Below are 14,967 nucleotides of genomic sequence, written 5' to 3'. Positions count from 1 at the left end.
TATCAACTGGAAAGTTTTGAGCACTTGAGCTTAGGGCGAGACTCAATGAGTGAACTCTGAGCCAGGCAATGAGTCAGAGTAGTGCTTATTCTGAGCCTCTTAATGCCAATCATTTTGATTTTGCCTTCTTGCAGGTCTCCTATGTGAAAGCCATTGACATTTGGATGGCTGTGTGCCTACTCTTTGTCTTCTCTGCTCTGCTGGAGTATGCTGCTGTCAACTTCATTGCACGCCAACACAAGGAACTGCTGCGCTTCCAAAGGAGGAGAAGACATCTTAAGGTGAACCGAAATCCATCACAGTCCAACCATCCACAAGCCCAGCAAACACAGGGGCAAATTCACTATAAAGTTGCGCCACTTTTACATGCATAATTTCAGTGCAAACACAAAGTCTTATTAACTAACCACCACAATCCATTTTAACCAGACACTAAATGCGCTGAATTAGCACTATGTAGTATTTCAATTATGTAATTGTTTTCTTTTTAGAACAAACATAATTTTCATGCAAGTAAGGCTTATTATAGATTGTGTCTTATAAACAAAACTCCAAAAAAATATATATATATTTGTCTTGTGCCAATGGAAAGCAGGCAATAAACATTTGTAAAAACAAATGTATGTAAATTTTCTATTGCTCTTAGCAGCAGTAATTCATCAAATAATGATTGAATGACAGTGACAAGCATCATAACCGGCATACAGACCCATGCTGTAGTTGAGCGTATTTTCAGCATTTTAAAGAACCATTGTCTGGATCACAGTGGTGGAGCGATGCTTTACAATCCCAGTAAAGTATTTTTTGCTGTAGTATTTTTTGCTTAAAGTAGATTTATAAATCTGCTGCATCCTCCACAAGCTAGCACTCAGATCAGACCTGCAAGATCAGGAAATTGTGCATTTAGCACAGATGTTATGGCAGAGATTACACCAATACCTGTTTTGCTTAATTGCTGCTAGTGAATTTGGTGCTAAATCAAGGCAGACAGTTGTGCAAGTAGTCACAATTTGTTCTTAGTGATTTTCCACCGCAATGTTTGCATTCCATTATTCCAATATTCCATTGTGCTAAATATTCACTTAGTATTCAAGCAGTCGATGTCCTCATATTTGCACTCAGAGTACAAAATAAACCTTAAGTTAATATTTCATCAGGAAACCAAGTAGCAGCATTTGGGTGAAATGGCATTGTGCCACATTCTATAAGCAAATCCCTGGATTTTGTATAATTGGCTTTTAGCTATGCTTTATTGATGATCTTTTAGAATGTGCATTTTAGAATGTAAACTCTTAAAAAATAAAGAAATAAAGAAAAAAATAGATCACAACCTACATTTCAAAACAATGCAATATAATATATGTAATAGTGAATTGGTGCTTTGATCTTCTCTCCTGACATCACCATACTGACACTGAAACCAAAATAATTTGAGTGAAGTTGAAGCATGCTCTATAAATGCATACAGTAGTGTGGTTTGGCATGGTGAGATCTTTCAAGTGGTTCAAAATAAATCCTGAATTGCACAGTTGTAATCCTCACTTCGCCTCTGGGCTGTATGTAATAGGTACAGTGAGATTAGTCTCTGGTTCCCTTAGCCCTATCCAGGTAAATCCACAGAAACAGACTACAAAGTCCTTGCTGATGGCATTCCACCATTCAGCCACCAAGGTCAAATACCACAAACCACAAATCCAACTGTTTGGTATGAATGTCCCAGACTCCCATGCAATACGTGACCAACAAAGAGATTCAAGGGGACGCCACTTGAACATGGTAAATGATTACAGAATAGACAGATAATCGGTTTGACCGATATTTTTAACAATATTCACCTTTGTCTACGTTATCGACTCTTTAACATTGAGTCTACCGATAGATTATGTGTTTAAAAAGATATCACCCAACACCAGCATTACACCACTGTACATTCAACAGGAAACATAGGTATTCACTCATAAAGGAACATAAATATTTAATATATTATTTGCCTAAATCAACCTTTTTATTTTTTATGTAAATTATACATTCTCAAGAAGCGCAGCATTTTAAGCTTAACAGCTCGACATAGCTGAAAAACAAAGCTGAAAATACATTTTTGTGTGTTTACATTTCAAAGACATTTCATAAATATAATGACAATAATAATTGATTATTATTATTGTTTTTAGTGTAATTATTATTTCATTATTATTGCGTCAAAAAGAAGAAATTACACAATCATTTAAAAACTGTTCTGCATATCGGTTATTGGACACTTAAATAGAAAACTAATCATTAATGGGATTGGTCATAAAAGAACAGTATTGGTCTATCTGTATAGTCTGTGTATATGGATTGTTCTCCATTTCATGAGATGTAGCCCAGCAGTAGGTCTGCTACATTATCATTATCACTTCCAGTTTAATGAAGCTCCCTGGCCACAGTGATTCACGGCTGGGGTGCAGTCCTCCATTCTGCCTCACAGGGCCATCACTCAGTGCCTGCTCTCTGCACTGCACCCCAGAGCTGTCACCTCCCTGCACTACACAATAAAACAACTCTCCAGTATTACCACAGCAGCTTATTGACCTACTCCTCATGCCTACAAAAGCAAGCAGGTGTCTGGGTGTAGAATGAGGATTCCCCCTGCTGGACAGCACTGAGATCTGTGTTCAGCAGTGACTGACCCCATAGGAAGATTGTTTAAACATTGTGGAGAAAAAGAGAATGAAAAGTATTTTATGAAGTCAGAGTTGTGGCCCAAATAATAATAATTATTATTTAGGCATGGACTCTACATTACTAGTTCTCTGAAGGTGTAGCAGCAGATCCTGTAAGGTGGAGCTGCCATTGATCGGACTTGTTGGTCCAGCACATCCCACAAATGCTCAATCAGATTGAGATCTGGGGAATTTGGAGGCCAGGGCAACACCTTGAACTCTTCATCATGTTCTTCAAACCATTCTAGAACAATGTGTTGAGGGCACATGGAATACCTTTGCCATGAAGGGGTGTACCTGGTCTGAAAAAAATGTTTAGGTAGGTGGCATGTGTCAAATTGATGTCCACATGAATGGCCGTACCCAGGGTTTCCCAGCAGAACATTGCCCAGAGCATCACACTCACTCCACTGGCTTGTCGTCATCCCACAGTGCATCCAGGTGCCATCACTTCTCCAGTTAAATGGTGCATATGTTCATGGCCATCCACGTGATGTAAAAGAAAACTGAACTCATCAGACCAGGTGACATTCTTCCACTGCTCCAAGGTACAGTTCTGATGCACGCATGCCATTGTAGGCACTTTTTATGGTGGACAGGTCATCGTGGGCTTTCTGACCAGTCTGCGGATACGCAGACGCATATGCAGCAGGGTACGATGCACCATGTGTTGTGACACATTCCTCCCGTAACCATAATTAACATTTTCTGTGACATGTGCCACAGTAGACCTTCTGTCAGTTCGGACCAGACAGGATAGCCTTCGTTGCCCTCACAAATTGATAAGTCTTGGGTGCCCAACACCCTGTCGACCGTTTGTGGTTTGTCCCTCCTCAGACCACTGTTGGTAGGTACATGCCACTGCTGAACGGGAGCACCCCACAAGCCTTGCCATTTCAGAGATGCTCTGACCTAGTCATCTGTCCATAACAATTTGGCCCTTGTCAAAGTCAGTCAGGTCTTTACTCCTTTCAATTTCTCCTGCATTCAACACGTTGACTATGAGAACTGATTGTTTGCTTACCATCTAATCTACCCAGACCTTGACATGTGGCCTTGTTAGGAGATGATCAACATTATTCGCTTCACCTTGTTCTTCACTTTTCAATGGTGTGTGTGTGTGTGTGTGTGTGTGTGTGTGTGTGTGTGTGTGTGTGTGTGTGTGTGTGTGTGTGTGAGTGTGTATTTATCACTTTGTGGGGACCAAATGTCCCCATAAGGATAGTAAAACCCGAAATTTTTGACCTTGTGGGGACATTTTGTCGGTCCCCATGAGGAAAACAGCTTATAAATCATACTACATTATGTTTTTTGAAAATGTAAAAATGCAGAAAGTTTTCTGTGAGGGTTAGGTTTAGGGGTAGGGTTATGTTTAGGGGATAGAATATAAAGTTTGTACAGTATAAAAACCATTATGTCTATGGAACGTCCCGATAAAACATGGAAACACATCGTGTGTGTGTGTGTGTGTGTGTGTGTGTGTGTGTGTGTGTATACATATAGGGCCAAAATGGCCAAAACTTTGCTGACACCATATGTGCTTGATCAAGGCATCAATTTCCCCCATTTCTGTAATAACAGCTTCCACTCTTTTGGGAAGGTTTTTTAATATATCGTATGTAGTAACAGGGCTGCAGGGATTTGCTCTCATTCAGACACAAGGCTATCAGTGAGGTCAGGAACTGATATTGGTCGATGGGGGCTCTGACAGATAAAATGATAATGGTGGCATACATCAACCATCAAGGCGGTTTATGCTCCCGTTGTATGTCACAACTCGCCCACCATCTCCTCCTCTGGAGTCATCAGCACCTCAGGTCACTGCGAGGCACTCACATCCTGGGTGACTTCAGCACTACAGAGGATGTGCTGTCACGACAGGTTACCCGCAAGGGAGAGTGGAGACTCCACCCTCAGGTGGTCCAGCTGATTTGAAGTCGATTCGGGCAGGCACAGGTAGACCTGTTCGCTTCCACAGAATCCTCCCACTGCCCACTTTGGTACGCCAAGTACCAAGGCACCCCTCGGTATAGACGCGCTGGCACAAAGCTGCCCCCCTGGGCTGCACAAATATGCATTTCCCCCAGTGTCCCTCCTGCCACAACTCTGGACTACCCGCTGAAATGTCCAGGACCTTCTCTCTCGGCTCCTCAACACAAAAGCTGAATGAGCGGTTCGCACGCCAGCTCCTTTATACCCATATGATCGGGGGAGTGGCATGCAAGTACCACTCGCCAATTCCCATTGGCCTTTTATCAAAGATCAGATCAGTCGCCATTTCAGCTGTGTTTGATATAATGGCAAGTGATTTTCTAGTACCAAGTTACCGATTTAGCATAATTACTCAAGGATAATGTGTTGGAGTGATGGCTGCTGGAAATATATATATATATATATATATATATATAAAATTCAAGAATAAAAATATTAAAATAATTAAAATATATGTTTTATGAATATGTTTTAGAAATGTTTTATAACAAATGTATATGTTTTACAGTGGCAAGAAAAAGTATGGAATTCCTTGCATTTACAGATGAAGTCAGAAGTTTACATACACTTGAAGTTGAAGTCATTAAAACACATTTTTAACCATTCCACAGATTTCATATTAGCAAACTGTAGTTTTATAGTTTTGGCAAGTCATTTAGGACATCTACTTTGTGCATGACATGAGTAATTTTTCCAGCAATTGATTACAGACAGATTGTTTCATTTTTAATTGACTATATCACAATTCCAGTGGGTCAGAAGTTTACATACACTAAGTTAACTGTTCCTTTAAGAAGCTTGGAAAATTACATAAAATGATGTCAAGACTTTAGACATTTAGCCAATTAGCTTCTGATAGGAGGTGTACTGAATTGAAGGTGTACCTGTGGATGTATTTTAAGGCCTACCTTCAAACTCAGCCTCTTTGCTTGACATCATGGGAAAATCAAAAGAAATCAGCCAAGACCTCAGAAAAGAATCTGGTTCATCCTTGGAAGAAATTTCCAAATGCCTGAAGGTACCACGTTCATCTGTGCAAACAATAGTACACAAGAATAAGCACCATGGGACCACACAGCCATCATAATGCTGAGGAATGAGATGCATTCCGTCACCTAGAGATGAACGTAGTTTGGTGCGAAATGTGCAAATCAGTCCCAGAACAACAGCAAAGGACCTTGTGAAGATGCTGGAGGAAACAGTTAGACAAGTATCTAAATCCACATTAAATCAAGTCCTATATCGTCATAACCTGAAAAGCTGTTTAGCAAGGAAGAAGCCACTGCTCCAAAACCACCAGAATAAAGCTAGATTACAGTTTGCAAGTGCACATGGGGACAAAGATGTTGCTTTTTGGAGAAATGTCCTCTGGTCTAATGAAACAAAAATTGAACTGTTTGACCATGATGAACATCATTATGGAGGAAAAAGGGTGAGGCTTGTAAGCTGAAGAACATCCCAACCGAGAAGCATGGGGTAAGCAGCATCATTTTGTGGGGGTGCTTTGCTACAAGAGAGACTGTTGCACTTCACAAAATAGTTAATATCATTAGGAAGGAAAACTGTGTGGATGTATTGAAGCAACATCTCAAGACATCAGCCAGAAATTTACAGCTTGGTCACAAATGGCTCTTCCAAATGGACAATGACCCCAAGCCTACCTCCAAAGTTGTGGTAAAATGGCTTAAGGACAACAAAGTAAAGGTATTGGAGTGACAAAGCCCTGACCTCAATCCGATAGAAAATTTCTGGGCAGAACTGAAAAAGCATGTGCGAGCAAGGATTACAAACCTGACTAAGTTACACAAGTTCTGTCTGGAGGAATGTGCCAAAGCTTATTGTGAGAAGTTTGTGGATTTAAAGGCAATGCTACCAAATACAAAAAAAGTGGATGTAAACTTCTGACCCACAATGTGATGAAAGAAATAAAAGCTGAAATAAATAATTCTCTCTACTATTATTCTGGCATTTCACACTCTTAAAATAAAGTAGTGATCCTAACTGACCTAAGACAGGGAATGTTTTCTACAATTAAATGTCAGGAATTGTGAAAAACTGTGTTTAAATGTATTTGGCTAAGGTGTATGTAAATTTCTGACTTCAACTGTATGTATAAATTTGTCTTTTAAAATCGGTTTTGATCTTTGTCTAAGTTACAATAATGAACAAACACAATCTGTGTAGGTTGGAAAAGGTGTGAACCCTTAGGCTAATTACATCAAAAGCTAATTGTTGGCAGAAGCTGGCAAACCTGGCATCCAGTTAATGTGGTTAGAGCTACTTTGACTTATAAAAAGCACTCAAACATTTTTGAGGTTTAGTGGGATGTGTAAAATAAATAAAAGATTATAACTGTTTGTGTGTTAGTAGCTCAAGCACATTGTTTGTCTATATGTGGAATATGAGATCACATTTTATGACCAATTAATGCAGAAGACCAGCTAATTCTAAAGGATTCACATGCTTTTTCATGACTATGTGTAATTATTTTTTATAAATATTATAATTAGTTAAAAAAAATTATACAAATTAAAAATAAATACAAAATAATTACTGTTTATAAGTCAAGTTTTAATGATTAACTTAAACAAAAGACAAACACTCACACATGATGGACATGTCCTTAAACGTTCTCTCTCTCCCGCACCACCGTCCGCAATCAGCCTTTATCCCTCTCAGAGGCTTAATTAGCCTGATAAGGGACCGGGTGATAATCACGACCTGGCCCCACCCTCCACCCTGTCACATTCCTCCCTCGTTCTCTCAGGCAGGGGAGCCATGACATACACCCCCCCTCTCTATCCCTGGTGGAGGGCGTGCCCTAAGCCCCGTCTGCTGGCAGGTCATCCTCGTCTACCTGGATGAGGGAGGGGACAAGGGGAGGGAAATAGAAATATAAAAAATTGGGGGGTTCTTCCTGTAACAGTGTAGTACCCCCCAAAAAAACACTCCTCCTTCCCGGGTTTCGGTACCAGTGTAAAGCGATTTAAGGGAAAGGAGGAGGCGAAATCTGGCTTGACGATATAAACAATATTTTAATGATTAACTTAAACAAAAGACAAACACACACGATCTCTCTCTCCCGCACCACTGTCCGCAATTGGCCTTTATCCGTCTCAGAGGCTTAATTAGCCTGATAAGGGACCAGGTGTGTATAATCACCAGAGATGGGACCAAGTCACACATGTGTAAGTCTCAAGTAAGTCTCAAGTCTTAACCTTCAAGTCTCAAGTAAGATTCAAGTATTTTTTTCTTGGGCAAGTCAAGTCAAGTCAAGTCAAGTCACAGGCTATGTCAAGTCAAGTCCAAGTCAAGTCACAGGCTATGTCAAGTCAAGTCCAAGTCAAGTCACCTTATTATTGTAATTTTACCTGCAGAATCTGATCATAATAAAGTGAAAAGACAAGATATAAGTAACTGTCAGTAAATTACAATACTCATGTTCAGTAAAATACATCATGGAATCAAACAAAATTGTAACTTCATAAAATTATTTATTTTTCACTTCTGCAACAGTGTTTGAAATGTTTTAAATTTTCAACATTGAGTCCATAAAACAAATAACAGCTTAACATCCAACAGACTCCTCTCTGAACACCTCCCTCTCTCTCTCTCTCTCTCTCTCTCTCAAACACAGTTACGAACATTAAACTTTGTTACATTTCTCCTCTCTCTCACACACACACTCTCGCTCACACACACACTCTCTCTCACACACACACACACTCTCTCACACACACACACACACACTCTCTCACACACACACACACTCTCTCACACACACACACTCTCTCTCACACACACTCTCACACCTACACTCACTCTCTCTCCCACACTCACTCTCTCTCCCACACTCCCACACCCACACTCACTCACTCTCGCGCTCACACACACACACACACTCTCTCACACACACACACACTCTCACTCACTCACTCACTCACTCACTCACTCACACACACACACACTCAGAGTATATCCATTAGTCAATACCTCTTTTACAAGGTATTGCACCTTGAGGTACCAGCACGCGTGAACGTCATGGCAACGTACAAAACAAAGTACCTCGCGCGGGAAACACTTAACGTAAATGTGCGTAACTAACGTAAATCAAGCAGGCTAGTATGCAGCATAAGCCACGAAGTGTTGGCGAAATAAAAAATTAATGGACAGATTTTTTTTTTCCAGAAAACTTCTTGCACAAAATAAATTCAAGCACTTTCAAGGACCTGTATCTATGTATGTTTATTTTCAAGAACTTTCCAGGGCCTTGAATTTTATTTTTCAGATTCACAAACTTTCAAGGATTTCAAGGACCCGTGGGAACCCTGCTATTATTACATTAGCTAACTACCAACTAACCAGATAAAATTAACAAATTGACAAGCACTTACTGGGCAGAATGGCTCTTCAAATGGCGGATCGAAATTGGAGGTTGTCGTCTGGCTGTCCGCGATCTTAACGTTGCATGTCTTGCAAAGCTGTTCGTCTTTTGCCAGCTTGATAATAATTTTTGAAGCCGAAGCGATGACCCTCGGTAACGTTACCCCTCCGGCTGACATGTTGATGTGTTATCTGATCTAAGTGGGCGTGGTGTGCGTAAGGTACGAGAGGGCATGGCTGATGATAGCCTATAGTGTCGTGATCCAGTCATGACAAAACTATTCTCAGCCTGCGCTCCAGCTGGATCAACTTTATTTTTTTAAATAATGTACATATTTTATATTCAAACTGAAAACATGATGTGATTAACACTCAAGTCATTCAAGTCTTCGTGTCTCAAGTCAAGTCAAGTCCCGAGTCTTTAACTTCCAAGTCCGAGTCAAGTCTCAAGTATTTTATTTTTTGTCAAGTCAAGTCACAAGTCATAAAAATAGCGACTCGAGTCGACTCGAGTCCAAGTCACCAAGTCACAAGTCCCCATGTCTGATAATCACGACCCGGCCCCGTCCTCCGCCCTGTCACAGGCTTACATAAACAGACTCTAATTTAGCACTCATCCTTTAATGTGATCTACTTCAATGGCATTTTGACAAATACCAATATTATATACTGGAAGCACTCCAGCTTATCGTCACACAAAGTGGATATAACAGACAACAACTGACTACCAGAGGGGCGGCATAGGGCCGGACTATATACCATGGCAGAGTTTTATTAATAACATGAAATAGTACGACCTCTGGACTGAAGATGTCTTTGCTTTGCCTAACAATTACAAGAGCGTATTAGTGAGAAGCGGATTGATGGGGAGTAATCACCTCGTTAGGGCTGATTGTGATGCAGGGGGGGATCGCTCACAGGGAATTGTCCCCTCTATCTGCTCTCAGCTCTAAGCTGTGCAGCTGCCATCTATAAGCAAGGAAGATACGAGGGGGATTATCTATGTAAATAAGTATGCGGAGATAAGTAAGCCACTGTCGCACTACTCTGGCTGCCTGTCTTTAGCCCTTAGGTTGGGTGACCTCGAATGAGTTGATAAAAGCGCAGAATGAGGCTGGTTTTGGGTTGTGTGTTGGGGCAACTAGAATTATAGTGGAGCAAACTTTGCTCGAGTGCTTATTAGAGGCAGCGGTGTTGAGTGGACTTGTCACTTGACTGAAGTGTGATGCAAAATATAATGCAGTCTTATGTGGAGTGTAGTCATTTTGTTGTCTTGTTGTGTGCTTTGCCTATATAGGCATGTGTTGCTCATTAGATGTGCTCGCTGTTGTATACAGAGGTCGGAGATGGTGAAACGGCACCATTATCGGCTATCAGTTATTGAGGCTCAATGGCATTTGGGGAATACCAATATGGCCGCTCAAACACTTCCTGTGGCTTCATCTTCTGCTGGCGGTTTAACATTGCATTAGCAATCCAGTTCTTTATATGTCAGTGGTTGATATGATTCCGGCTATTGAAGAAACCTTAAAGGTATAACATGGTTGCATGTTATTTGTTGAGTCCTCATGTAAATTCACAGTATTTATGAGGTCACAGATGTTTATTTGAGAAAATGTCACATTTTGTAAGCATATATTCATCCAAGATTCATAACCATTGGAGACATCTACAAAATGCCTGAATCCTTATTTTTATGCTGCTCATAATATATTTATTCCAAGTTACCCAAAGGTGATAAAAGAACAAACATTATGTAAATGTAATACACTGTAATGGTATTCACAGCAAGGCTATATAGGTATATGTTGTACACTATGATCATCTCAATGTGTATAATAATGGTGACTTTTGACATGTTGTCATTCTGTTTGTGGTAAGTTTTGTGCAATGGAACCTGCCATTAAACAGTCTATTATAAGCTTTTTTTTTTGCAAAATGTAAACAGTAAAACAACAATGAAACACAAAATAATTAATAGCAAGAAATAGCAAAACTGTAAAAGGTAATATCAAACCATTGTTTTAAAACACGCATGACAACCTTTCCCAGTTTAAATGCCCTAAACTGGCATGACGAAAAATAAACATTTCCTGAGAACACAGTTTAACCTTTTAGTTCAAATGTACTTTTTGATATAGTAGACCCTTACCTGAACGTATACAATTGTGGATTTATTGTGTTCACATGTTTATCCAACAGCTATATAAAAAACATGATGCTCAAATGTTAGTTTGGAGGATGTAATATACAAAACAAATATTATTTTAAGAACGTTTTGAACTAGGTGTTTGAAACCAAAAATACAAAACAACTGCTAGAGAAAACACATGTGTAAATGGACTTTTGTCTCAAATCCTTATAGTTACTGAGATATAACCTTTCCCATATGGTATATGACAACTACCCCCAGTCTCCTCTATGTCAAATGATCACATTACCAAGAATCCAATGCAAAATATTTTGAATATGTAAGATAAAAGCATAAAGTGGCAGCCACTTTACAGGCCATTTCAATTTCTTTCATTTATCACGTCAATAGAAGACTGAAATGCATCAATCACATCTAAGCGCTTTGATTGATGAAGGAGCTAAGAGGTCCTGTATATTGCGTTGGATGCCACACCCCTGCTTTGCAAATGTTGGCGTGAGCTGCATGCTGATGCCCGCCGATATTGCATTCGGCCATAAAACTCGAGGACACTAGGTTCTGTTCTGCTTATTGTGTTTTCTCTCCCTGCTAACAGTCAGACTGGGAATGCAGCTGGCACGTCTAATGCTGTAATGGCAGAGTTTTAATTAGGTAGGGAGGGTAATGAATCTGGCAAGGCCAAGCTGGAGGGAGAGTGACGCAGGACGTGGCGGTGCTGCAGCCCTGCTCCTTTTTACAACTCCACGTCACGTCTCGGAGCCACTACATTAATCATATGGCAGCTGAAATAAAGCCGAGCATACGTAATACTTAGAAATGGTGAGCTGGTGCAACTGAAGGACAAGGAAAGGTCGTTGCAATCTAGCATCAAAGACAGCATCGTATACAAAACAGAGGGGCAGTGAAATAACATCACCCTTCACACACACACACACACACACATCTTAGCGCGATCTTCCATTTACCCCTGAACGCATTAACAGTTATAAATGGGATGGCTGAATGACAAGGACAGAAGGAGGACAAAGTGTCTAAAAATGGAGTCCTGCTAAGAAAATGGTTACTAAAAGCAAGCCGTGTCCTTCCCGAGCACCATTATTTCTCCAGTGTTAAATATTTGCACCTGCAAATTAAAAACTTGCTTTACCAAGATAATGATCATATTTTGCTTCCCTGGTTCGTGTTTAAACAGGAATAATCAATGTGAAATATTCTCTAGCCAAGCTCAAATGTAATTAAGCGTGCCAGCTATTTTCATTAACGTGTTCATTCGAGTTCATCTGCTGAATTTAAAATACGAACATGAGGGTGAGGCAAGGTCGGTCTATTAACTCACCTGAAATTTTGTGACCTTTGACTGTACCTGTGCTGCCCAGCAGTCATATGTCAATATTTAATTCCCACAAACACGTGTAATCCACATCATGCTTTGCCACAAAGAAGATATGGGCAACAGATCAACCCAACAGGATTGAAGGAATCGATAAAAGTGCATTAAAGGCTAGGGTCTTTGCATTGTTTAATGTGGACTGTGTGAATAATGTGTTTCTGACACTTGCTCGACAATTAAAGGGTTGGTCAACCTATTTACTTTTGTCTTCTGTGGACCACGAGGGGAAATCTTCAAAACAATGGTTTAATCTTCTCTATTTTTCATACAATGAAAATGATCAGGGCTGTCAGTCCCCAACATTTTCTTTTGTGTTCCACTGAAGAAAGAATGTCATACGGCTCTGGAAGAACATAATTGTGAGCCATGATTGGTTGGACACGAGGCTGTATGTAGGCCATCTAAGCTGTACTGTTATTTAGTAAGGCAACATGATTGTGAGTTTGACTTGCTTTTAAACAACAGGGGCCAGTTGCATCATGCATAATCTACAGCTCAGACTAGTTATTGCATAAATGGGTACTAAGTTATGAACATCTACATTTTTGAGCATCGCACCATTAACCTGAAACATACGCATAACCCTATATGTATTAAGTAATTCATTACGAACCAGGAGTAACAGTTAAGATTAAAAGCAAACTGATTTAATCACATATTTTGTGTGACAGACTTCAATCCTTTATACATTCAATGCTGACATTTACACTCGTTTACATGAAAAAGAACATTGTGTAAAAAAAAAAAAAAAACTTCTTTGAGACTCTTCTGCATGAAACTGCTCTTTTCTACATTTACATTTTACATTTATTCATTTCATTTAGCATATGCTTTTATCCCAAATGGCTTTCAAAATGAGAAACAATACAACAGAACGATTCATCTTAAAGGGTTAGTTCACCCAAAAATGAAAATTGTCCCATATTTTACTACTCTCAAGCCATCCTAGCTGTATATGACTTTCTTCTTTCAGTCAAACACAATCTGAGTTATATTAAAAAATATCCTGGCTCATCAAAGCTTTATAATGGGAGTGAATGGTACTCCAGTCCGTCCCTGATTGGCACCAAAAATTGCGTCGACCCACCGTTAAAATGCAACAACATTGCATCCGAAATTATTAATCTGCTCATCTCAAGCACAACTATTAAAACTTACACCCTGTCTACACTGGACGCAAGAGTTGCATTGCGTCAAAAGCAATAGAATCCATTATAATGAATGATGCTCTCTACCATGGAAGTGTCCGTTGCAGCACATCGCTTTGCGCCACATCGTGTTGTGCCGCGGCAACAGTAAACAGTAAAGTGGAGTGGTGGTGGCGTAGTGGTCTAAAGCACATAACTGGTAATCTGGTAATCAGAAGGTCACTGGTTCGATCCCCACAGTCACCACCATTGTGTACTTGAGCAAGGCACTTAACTCCAGGTTGCTCCGGGGGGATTGTCCCTGTAATAAGGGCTCTGTAAGTCGCTTTGGATAAAAGCGTCTGCTAAATCCATAAATGTAAACGTAAATGTAAACAGATCTAGCTTTCCATTTTGCAATGCACGCACAGGCGTTACTACTGCCAACAACACAAATAAAAGTTTTGAAAATGTATTTCATCTCGCCTGGTGTAGACATCCTCAAGCCATTGCATCATGTCAACTGATGCTTCCGGTGTTAACAAGGTGTCAGTCAGCACCATAAAATATCAGTCATGACATTTGAAATATTTGTGAATGTATCTGATAACTTACTGTTTTGAATCGGGTCCAAGTGTTTTTAACTGCCCTATCCTTCAATAACAGTTCCTTTGCAAAACTTGAATAATTTTATGTATGGTTCACAAGCAATCCACACTGATTGCCAAAAAAACAAGCAATCCATGCTGAAGTACACTGAAGACACATTTGCATGACTCATAAATAGTCCAAAGCATTGTGTAAACTAGACGCACATACATCCAGTTTCCAGTATCATCTTGCACTGAAATGCACATTGCCAGAAATGCATTTAAATGGTCAAAGACTTCCATCCAGCACGTTTCCATACACCAACAATTAAAAATAGCACAGATGGGTGGAAGAACATCTCCATGACACGTTTGTGCTCAAAACAGTGAGAGGCAGCAGCTGAATGACAAAATATATTCTCCTCTTCAGAGTTGTAACTAGACACTGTGTCTTTTAAAAGCGGCCCAAGATATATATCAAGTGGTCAAAGACATCTGTCTGGCATGCTTAAATACAACAATAATTGAAAATAGTCCCGATGGGACCTCTTTGGTGTTCAGGAATAATTAGGCCACAGTAGGCCTTATTTGTCCTTCTCTCTCAGTTTACGAACTGAAGCACCACTGGGTG

The 14,967-nt window shown here is 40.0% G+C and overlaps 1 protein-coding gene across 1 annotated transcript in view; it reads left to right on the top strand.

The window, feature by feature from the left end:
* Window positions 1–14,967, top strand: part of LOC127659977 (glycine receptor subunit alphaZ1) — a 76,225-nt gene that overhangs the window by 58,002 nt on the left and 3,256 nt on the right. Inside the window, exon 9 of the mRNA XM_052149996.1 lies at window positions 135–281. Coding sequence (XP_052005956.1) covers window positions 135–281 — 147 coding nt within the window. The remainder of the gene's footprint in view (window positions 1–134; window positions 282–14,967) is intronic.

This window comes from Xyrauchen texanus, chromosome 19 (assembly GCF_025860055.1).
Source record: "Xyrauchen texanus isolate HMW12.3.18 chromosome 19, RBS_HiC_50CHRs, whole genome shotgun sequence".
Lineage (NCBI taxonomy): Eukaryota > Metazoa > Chordata > Actinopteri > Cypriniformes > Catostomidae > Xyrauchen > Xyrauchen texanus.
Note: the sequence above shows the minus strand (reverse complement) of the source record. Positions and strands in the feature narration are given on the sequence as shown.